Here is a 10,665-nt window from a genome sequence, read left to right as displayed (position 1 = left end):
CACCAAAAAAAAAAAAAGGAAAAAGAAAGAAAAGATCCATCTGATTGTAACCTCGGGAGGTGCCTCTCGCATTGTAACCTAGTGCCGTTTACCCTTATATTATCCAGGGTTAGACCTCAATATGTAAAACCAATCATTAGCCAAAAACACATGGAATTCCCACCCAAATTGTCCTTTTTGTTTAACATATAAGGTTAGTAACATAAATTCTCATTTCTCCCTACCCCAAACCAAAATTAGAGACCTTCGTCATTGATTTTGGAACATGATGCCTCCGATCTTGATGCAACCACTGGTTTGAAAACCCTAACTCCAGGCCGTGAAGGGCCCGACCAAGTACTAATTAAGTCAAATAATAGGGTCAATGCAATTTCATAATTACTTTGAAATTCAGAATCAATCAAGTAAAGAGAAGCAATTATCAAAAGGGGGGTAATCTGGAGTTTAGAATAGAAGAAGAAAGGAATCAGCATTACTTAAGAATCTAAGGGGCTGTAACTTCCCTCCCCCTTCTTTTAATGCATTTAATATTCACCCAAAAAAAAATCTAAGGGCAACATTGTAATTTACACCAAGTGGCTTAGTAATAAATAGAAGTAAATCATCATCTTCAACCTTTCGATAGAAAGGGGTGACAAACCAGCAGAAAGAGAACTTGTTTCAAATAAACTAATGAAGGTTCTCCCATTGAAAGGTTCTCGCTCATACCATATGGGATCCAACTGGACTGGGATTTTAGATGTGGAATCGCAACTACTGATCCTCCCATGAATGCTAAAGGTTGAGTTGCAAGAACAAACAGCAAGGGGACTGGATATCTGAAATCAGCTATGGCCATGATTCAGAAACCAGTCCAGAACGTAGATTCGATTCTCACTATGAAGAGATAACTGGGACCATGATTCTAGGACTTTAGTTGCTCCTTGGTGTTGATTTAAACCTTGAAGTTTCAGTCAAGATTGATGGGGTATAAGGAAGTTCAAACTCTATCTCAGGCAGCCAGTTTTGCTAAACAATCAGGGAATAGAAGAAGATACAAGGAGGAAAAGGATGGGATAAGAAGAATAGCAAGAATAAAAGGGAACACGAAGAATCAAACCTGAGGAACAAGAAATCGGGGGTATTCGAATGATTTATAGGCCATGCAGGCTAGTACTCAAACCAGAACTCAATATTTCATCCATTCCATCATCCAAATCGTTGGGTTACATAGTATATATATATATATATATATAAAAGGAAATCCTACTCCAAACAGAAACCTACTCAACTAAGAAGTTAAAACAAAATAGAAAAATTGAAACAACTCTTACGTATGTCCACCTCCTACCAAAAGAGAATGCAATTACAAAGATACCTCCAAGTAGCGAAATTAGCCGCAACCAACCACTGTTGTTCCAACAACTCGGGTTGGGCCGGTTCCATTTGAGCTTGAGTTTCCAAGCCCGGTCATGTTGGTCCAACCATGATACTGCTACTGCATCAGATCTCCTGGGTTTCATACAGTTTCTTATACTAACTTCCACGGGAGAAGGAAGCACAGGCAAATAGTGAGGACCAGGCAGCAGCCACTAATTTCATCATTCAGACATAAGAATGATTGAGATTTAAATGAGGTTTAGTTTTGGACTAGCAGAGGATCAGACCATAAGTAATGATCTGGTGATGAATTGCTGGGGCAATGGATAGATGGATGGGTTCCATCTTTGCATTTCCCTCCCAAGTCCCATGTCTCATATCCCAATGCTCGAGTATCATCCACCTTTTTGAACAATAGTTAAGGATTTGGAGTTTTGAGGTACAAACTACAAAGGATGCAGCCAAAGAACACAGGAAGTAGGCCAAGCATTTAAAATAAAGAACAACTTCCATTAACAGAAAGCAAATAATTCCAATGCCAAAGCTTTCATGAATTTTGAAACTTGGGAGTAGCCTCTAATGAAACGTCTCATCTCTGGCTTTAGAATCACACACTAGATTTAGATTCCGTTGTATAGCTTGCAAGTCATCTACACTCTGCCATCCATGACAATCCCATATTCTTCAGCAGTATCTTTCTAATAAAAAAGAAAAAAAAAAAATGCCATTGTTTATGATCCAATGAGTTTCCTTCTTACAAATCAATTCAATATCTAATAATAATGGTGATTATCCACTTCTAATTAGACCCAGTAAGGCAGAGCTCTTGCAAAAATGCTTGATTTGCATCTTATCTAGTAGGCATTGCACTTATAGCTCCACATATAGTGCAAGTTTTATATTACTGTCACTGGAGCCTCCATTTTTATTTTATTTTTTTGCATGAATAAAACACTGTTAATAAGTAAAACAAACTAAAAATCAGTGCAGGAAAAGCACGAAATTATTCATATACTTAATATAATGGTTTAGTACTGAAGTTCAACTACATACCTCAACAGTAGCTGAAGGAGTACTGCGTAGACCATAAGATAGATTTCCGCTACATTATAAAAGAACACTTTGTGAAACACATGTTTTCGGTTCTCAAAACAGCAAGGAAAACTTACATGCAAGCATCAACTTAATAAAGTAAATTGAATGGAAAAAATAAGAAGTCACATCTCCAATAGACATTTATTTGAGAACACAAATTTTTTTTGATTTACTAAAAGCTATAGCAGTACAAAAAGTGCACAAGAAAGGAAAACATAAGACTTCCCCATAAACACCTATATCTTCTACAACCAAACCAACATCATTACTTAACAAACTAGCACTAAGTGGATCCCTGTTATTGCTCAGAGTATTAAAAAGAGAAATAGCAACACAGTGCACAAGGCTCCCACTACTGTAGGGTCTGGGAGGGGCAAATGTGCACAGCCTTATCCCTTGTTTTGCAGGAGAGGCTGTTTCCAAGTTTTGAACCTATAACCAACATGTTGTGTTAAGTTTGTCTCGAATTCTTGACCCGTTTTGAAAATTGACCCACTTTGACATATTTTGGTGGCACCTGAATGAGAAGTTTTATTTGAGCAAGTCATTGTAATTTGGGGGGGTTTGAGCTAGGGTTTCAGGGCAAGTTTTCTCGCCGCTGCTTGGGTGTAATCTCTCTTCTACATAGTGAAACATCTTCTTCTTCGCCCGAGGACGTAGCACACCACATCGGTGTGTAAACCTCGTTAAATCTCTGTGTAGTGCAGATCTGTCTTGGTTTATATTCGTTTTTCTTGGTGTTTGCTATAACAAATTGGTATCAGAGCTTTGGGTTACTTCAATCCATAGCTTCTACATCAATGAAATATGATATTGATAGATTCGACGGCAATATCAGTTTTAGTCTATGGCAGGTTCAAACGATGAGTGTTCTTACATAGCAGGGGTTGAAGAAAAACCTATTTGGGAAGGCGAAGAAACATGCAACTATGTCCAAAGATGATTGGAACCAGATGGATGATAAAGTCCTTTCGGCTATTCAATTGTGTCTCTCGAATGATGTTCTACAGGAAGTTCTCTCAGAGAAAACGGCTGCAGAGTTATGGGTGAAGTTAGAGAATCTCTACTTCACCAAATCCCTCACTGATAGATTGAGATTGAAGCAGCAACTATATACCCTTCATATAGGTGAAGGTACTTCCATTAAATCTCACATATCGGAGTTTAATTCTATTGTAATTGATTTGCAAAGGATAGATGTTAAAATAGGTGATGAAGATTTGACCTTATTATTGTTATGTTCTCTGCCTCCATCATATAAGCGTTTTAGGGACACCATGATTTATGGTAGAGAGACAATTTCTGTTGAGGATGTCAAAATGAATCTGCTAAGCAAGTAGAGGATTGATGATGACTTGACATCAACCAATAAATTTGATGGTGTTGTTTTTGTAGCTAGAGGGAAAACAAATGAAAGGAGCTCAGATGGTAACAAAAAGAAGGCTAGATTGAAATCTAAGCACAAAAATTTGACCTACAACTATTATAAGAAAAATGGGCATATTAAATTTGAATGATATAAGCTTTTAAATAAGCAGAAAACAAGTGGTGGTGCCCAAAATCAACAGAAGAGAGATGATTCTGCAGAAGCTGGTATTGCTGAAGATGAGAGTCAGTCTGATATGCTTTTGGTGGATGATGACAGAGTTAGATCACAGGGTGAATGGATTCTTGACTCTGGTTGTTCCTACCATATGTGTCCCAATCGTGAATGGTTCTCTACATACGAATCAGTTTGAGGTGGAATTATGTTGATGGGAAATAATACCTTTTGTAAAACTATTGGAATGGGAAAGATCAATATCAAGATGTATGATGGCATTGTCAGAACCTTATCTAATGTCAGGCATGTCCTGATTTGAAGAAGAATCTCATCAGTTTAGGCACTCTTGATTCAAATGCGTGTAAGTATACAGTTAAAGGCGGAGTCATGAAGATCAGCAAGGGTGTTCTCTTGTTGACGAAAGGAATTATGGTTGGCAATTTGTGTGTGTTGCAGGGTACTACAATCACTAGCTCTGTTGCAGCAGCTTCATCATCTATGTCTAGAATTGGATATCAAAAATTTATGGCACATGAGGCTAGGCCATATGAGCGAAGAGGGATGGCATCATTAAGTAAAAGGGGTTTGTTGTGTGGTCAGAGTACAGGAAAAATGGAGTTTAGCGAGCATTATGTGTTTGGGAAGCAGAGGAGAGTCAGTTTCAGTACTGCTACTCACAAGACCAAGGGAACTTTGGGCTACATTCATTCAGGCCTATGGGGGCCCTCCACGATTGCTTCAAAAGGGGATGGTGCAAGGTACTTGCTTACTTTCATTGATGATTTCTCTATGAAGGTTTGGCTTTATTACTTGAAGCACGAAAATCAAGAATGTCCCTTTCGAACAGTGAAAGAATTTGCTTGAGAAGCAGACCGTGAAACAAATTAAGAAGTTGAGAATTGACAATGGCCTAGAGTTCTGTGAAGGTGACTTTAATGAGTTCTACAAAAATGAAGGTATTGCAAGACACCATACAGTTATTAAAACACCCCAACAGAATGGAGTGGCAGAGCGTATGAATAGAACATTATTAGAAAAGGCAAGGTGTATGTTATCAAATGCAGTATTGAGTAAAGAGTTTTGGGCAGAATCAGTTAACACAGCAACCTTGTTGGTGAATCGATATCCTCGCACAACTATTGGGTGTAAGACTCCTGAGGAAGTCAGGTCAAGTAAGCCTGTAGACTACTCCAATGTATAAGTATTTGGATGTCTTGCTTATGCACATGTGAATGAAGGGAAGTTAAAACCTAGGGTTAAGAAATGCATTATTCTTGGTTATGGATCTAGAGTGAAAAGATACAGGTTGTGGTGTCCTGATCCAAAGTCTCCAAAATTTATTATTAGTAGAGATGTTACTTTAGATGAATCTCTAAGTGCATAATGGCGATAGGTCAGGGGTGATTTATGCTCTAGTTGCCGTATAGAGTAATACCGATAGGTCACACTTATTCACTGAGGCTCCTAGAGAAGTGCAACCCTTGTTGAGGAAATTCGAGAGGCTATTCCCTGAGGAACTACCTGATGAGTTACCGCCTATGCATGACATCCAGCACGCTATTGACTTAGTTCCAGGATCCTCTCTCCCGAACTTACCCCATTACCGAATGAATCCCAAAGAACACGCCAAACTCAAACGGCAAGTGGATGAACTGTTGCAAAAGGGATTCATTAAGGAAAGCCTTAGCCCGTGTGCTGTACCTGCCTTGCTCACGCCAAAGAAAGATGACACCTGACGTATGTGTGTTGATAGTAGGGCCATCAATAAGATCACCATCAAGTATAGGTTCCCTATCCCTAGGCTTGATGACATGTTGGATATGATGGCCAACTCTTCGATCTTTTTGAAGATTGATCTCAAGAGCGGGTACCACCAGATTAGGGTCAGGCCGGGAGATGAGTGGAAGACAGCCTTCAAGACGAAGGATGGCCTCTTTGAGTGGTTAGTCATGCCTTTTGGCTTGTCAAATGCACCTAGCACTTTCATGAGGGTAATGAATCAAGTGCTTCAACCATTCATTGGCAAGTTCCTTATGGTTTACTTTGATGACATCCTCATCTATAGTAAGACCCCGTCTTCCCACTTGAATCACTTACAGAAGGTTTTTCATGTGCTCTCACAAGAGAAACTCTTTGTCAACCTCAAGAAGTGCACCTTCATGAGTGATCAAGTCATCTTCCTGGGATTTGTTGTGTCAGCTCAGGGAGTATCTGCTGACCCTGAGAAGGTGAGGGCGATTGTAGAGTGGCCAGAGCCAACTAACATTCATGAGGTACGAAGCTTCTATGGTTTAGCCACTTTCTACAGAAGGTTCATCTACCGGTTTAGTTCCATTATGTCTCCTATCACCAATTGCATGAAAAAGAAGGAGTTTCAATGGACTAAGAGTGCTACGAAGGCCTTTAATGAGATTAAAAAGCTTATGACTGAAGCTCCAGTCCTGCACCTCCCAGATTTCTCTAAGGTCTTCGAAGTTAACTGTGATGCATCTGGTATTGGGATAGGTGGTGTCCTAGGACAAGAGGGCCACCCTGTTGCCTATTTTAGTGAGAAGCTTAATGAAGCTAGGCAACGATATTCTACATACGACAAGGAATTCTATGCGGTTGTCCAATCATTGCGCTATTGGCGACATTACCTTTTACCGCAAGAATTCGTACTATTCTCTGACCACCAAGCTCTGAGGTACCTTAGTGCCCAAAAGAAACTCAATCAGAGGCATGTTAAGTGGGTTGAGTTCCTCCAAGAGTACACTTTTGTACTCAAGCACAGGCCTGGTGTCGAGAATACTGCTGCAGATGCACTGAGCCGGGTGAACATGTTCCTAAGTCGCACCAATGCTAGGAGTCGGGCTAGTGTGCTACTCCAAGCAATGAGTGTAGAGGTTGTAGGGTTCGAGCGAGTCAAGGACCAATACCCCACCTGTCCTGATTTTAATGAGCCGTTCACTTCCTTGAGTGAAGGCAAACCAGTCAACCGCTCGGACTACCTACTTAGGGAGGGCTTTCTTTTTAAAGGAAGCAAGTTGTGCATTCCCAGGACTTCACTCCGAGATTTCCTGATCTGGGAATTGCATGCTGGGGGAGTCGCTGGCCACTTCGGTCGCGATAAGACCATCACCCTCGTTGAGGACCAATTCTTTTGGCCAGGACTGAAGAGGGATGTTGCTAGAGTTGTGGGTCAGTGCAGGACATGCCAGACCGCCAAACAACAAAAGCAAAACACGGGTTTGTACACTCCCCTACCCGTTCCCCATTCCCCTTGGCAGGACCTTAGCATGGACTTCGTGCTTGGTCTACCAAGAACTTCGAGAGGCCATGATTCTGTTTATGTGGTTGTTGACCGCTTCTCGAAGATGGCCCATTTTATCCCATGCTCTAAGACTTCCGATGCATCCATAGTAGCCAAACTTTTCTTTAACGAGGTTGTCAAGTACCATGGGTTACCCCTCACCATAGTGTCCGATAGGGATGTTAAGTTCACTAGTCATTTTTGGAGGACCCTATGGCGGATGATGGGCACGAAACTCCGTTTCTCCTCAGCTTTCCACCCTCAGACCGATGGCCAAACCGAGGTTGTCAATAGGAGCTTAGGGAATTTATTGCGTTGCCTCATAGGAGAACACCTTACCAGTTGGGATCGAGTCCTTAGCCAGGCCGAGTTTGCATATAACAGTTCTAAGAACCGTACCACTGGTCTGTCCCCCTTTGAGATTTGTTCAGGATACCAGCCTCGGGCACCCATAGACCTTATCCCAGTCGTGTCTAGTTCTAGGACCTCCCAGTCAGCCGAATCTTTTGCTCAGCATATACATGATTTGCATGCAGGTATAAGGAGACAGATAGCACTGAGCAATGAGCAATACAAATCGAAGGCAGATGTGCACAGAAGGCTACAAGAGTTTCAAGAGGGTGATATGGTGATGGTAAGAATCAAGCCACAACGTTTTGTTAGGGGAAAAGTGAGCAAGCTACATGCTCGTAGCACAGGTCCGTTCAAGGTACTCAAGAGGATAGGTGCCAATGCGTATGTTCTTGATCTTCCAGCTAGCATGGAGATCAGCAATATTTTCAATGTTGAAGACCTAGTCCCATACCATGGTACCCCTACCTTCACCTCTTTTTACCCTGATGACCTTGAAGACTTCCCTTTCAACATTGATGAGACTTCTGAGCCAAGCCAGCCACTTCCCCCCACCTCGTTACCACCTATGCCTAAGGTCACGAGGAGAACTGAAGAAATTGAGGAAATCCTTGATGAGAGGATTGTGTCCACACACACTGGAGGTTCTAGAGAGTTCTTGGTCAAGTGGCATGGACGTCTGGAAATTGACAACACCTGGATCACAATGCAAGAAGTCCAACAACTCAACCCAGACCTACTTGAGTATTACATGAGCATTAATTCACCAGAGGTGAATTCTTCCAAGCCGGGGAGAGTTGATGGGGACATCAAAGTGTACAGGCGCAAGAAGAAGAAGAAGCAGCCATCTATGTGGCTGGAAGAATAGAAAGAAGAAGAATAAAGAAGGAGGAAGAAGGAAAGCTCGATCCAGATTTTAGAAGATCTTAGAAGATTTTAGAAGATCTTGTGGGCCCCATTAGTTATTAATTTAGTAGTTTATTTGTAGTATATTCTTTTCCTTGTTAATCTTTTAATTAATTAGGAAACTACTTTATTGGTTGATTAGTTTTTAGAAAGTCTTTATTTACTAGTCAATTAACTCTTTTTATTTTTAGTAACTAGATTGATATTTATGTAATGGCTTAGGCCACGATTGAGTTTAATGAATGAGAATTAAAAAAAAGACCAAGAATAAACCCCTCAAGGTTCTCTCTCTCTCTCTCTCGTTTTCTCACCTTTCCCTCTCGCCTCTTTCCTCCCTTACTCTCTCGGCTCTCTCTTCTCTCAGTCTTCTTGTCTCGCCTCCCTCTCTTTCTTTTCAATCTTATTTCTTTTTTTTTGGTTTCTGTTGCTGTTTTTGTCACTGCTGACCTCCCCCATCGCTGCCCACTGCTGCTGCAACACATCACTACTGTTACAAAAACTGCTGCTGCTGCACCTGCTGCCTTTACTTCACTGCTGCTGCAACGTATTTCTGCCGGTACAAAACTGCTCTGCTGCACCTGCTGCCTTTACCTCACTGCTGCTGCTACGTACTACTGCCGTTACAATACTGCTGCTGCTGCACACTGCTGCCTTTACATCACTGTTGCTACTACTCTCGGTTGTTATTTACCCTACGCTGGTGCTGCTCTCTCTACAATTGACTGGATGTATCTTCATCAACTAAAACTGGACTGCAACGTCTTTATTTTGGAGGACCTTGATCTCTTCTTCTCTCCTCAGATCTGAACAGCAGTATGGTAAAACATTAAACTAAACCCTCCCCACGTCCATTAATCCCTATTATATATATACAGCCCATCGACGTTGAAGCCTACCTTTGTCCTTTGTCCTTTGTTTATGCCTATTTTATCGATTGTTTGCATATCTAATTTGGGTGTCTAGATGGATTTGTGCTAAACCTAATACTCGTATGTTGTTTGTTCCCTTCCCCATGCCCCCATTTGAAACTTGAATAAGAATTTATGTGTTTTTCCGTCTAGATTATTATTGCTTTTGGCTACTTTGTTTATTAGTCTCGTTTTATCTTGCATGCTTAATCGTGTTGGCTGAGATTCTTTGGTCCTATCTACCTAAGCCCCTTGAGTCAACCCTACCTAGCTAGTTAATCTTGTAGGAGACCTAGTCACCTAGGAACCCCCTACATCACTCAGGTGTTGAAGATGCTAGGTATGAGGCACGGTTGGTTGCAAAGGGATACAGTCAGGTACAAAGAATTGATTTTAATGATGTTTTCTCACCTGTTTTTAAGCATAGCTCTATTCGTGTTCTACTTGCTTTAGTTGCTATGCATGCTTTGGAGATGAAGCAACTTGATGTGAAAACAACATTTTTGCATGGTGAACTAGAAGAACAGATTTATATGCATCAACATGATGGGTTTGTTATTGAAAGTAAGAAGGACCATGTATGTCTGTTGAAGAAGTCTCTATATGGTTTGAAACAGTCTCCTCAACAGTGGCATAAAAGTTTTGATTCAGTTATGACTAGTTTTGGATATTACAGGTGTCAATATAACTGTTGTGTATTTTTCAGAAAACTTTCTGATGGGTCATTCATATATTTGTTGCTTTATGTTGATGATATATGTTGTCAACAGGTTGAAGGAACAATTAAGTTCTGAATTTGAGATGAAAGATATGGGGGGAGCAAGGAAAATCCTTGGTCTGGAGATTAAGAAGGATAGAAAAGCAGAGAAGTTGTGGCTATCCCAACAGAAGTACACTGAGAAGGTATTGCAGCGCTTTGGCATGAAAAATGCCAAACCTGCAAGCAAGGATTAAAGTATCGGTATCGATCGCCGTATCGGTCGGCCAAAATTAAGATACATATAGGAGGGTGTCGTATCATATCGAAGATAAACTAAGATACGCTAAAGATACGCACATAAATGGATAGGAAACATTTTTTTAAACACTTTTATGTAAAAAAATTTGTTAAAAAAAGCTATTGATAATATGTATTATGCATAAACATGAAATTAAGGGTATCACACTAAGAATTCAAGGTTTGTAGTTATCTTATAAATGTAAAATCCTTG

At 40.6% G+C, this 10,665-nt stretch overlaps 1 protein-coding gene across 1 annotated transcript in view; it reads right to left on the bottom strand.

Moving 5' to 3' along the window:
• LOC122070081 (glycine--tRNA ligase, chloroplastic/mitochondrial 2) overlaps positions 1–10,665 on the bottom strand; it is an 87,004-nt gene that overhangs the window by 22,315 nt on the left and 54,024 nt on the right. The window contains exon 19 of the mRNA XM_042634180.1: positions 2,413–2,461. Within this exon, the coding sequence (XP_042490114.1) occupies positions 2,413–2,461 (49 nt within the window). The remainder of the gene's footprint in view (positions 1–2,412; positions 2,462–10,665) is intronic.

The sequence above is a fragment of the Macadamia integrifolia genome, unplaced genomic scaffold (genome assembly GCF_013358625.1).
Source record: "Macadamia integrifolia cultivar HAES 741 unplaced genomic scaffold, SCU_Mint_v3 scaffold817, whole genome shotgun sequence".
Lineage (NCBI taxonomy): Eukaryota > Viridiplantae > Streptophyta > Magnoliopsida > Proteales > Proteaceae > Macadamia > Macadamia integrifolia.
Note: the sequence above shows the minus strand (reverse complement) of the source record. Positions and strands in the feature narration are given on the sequence as shown.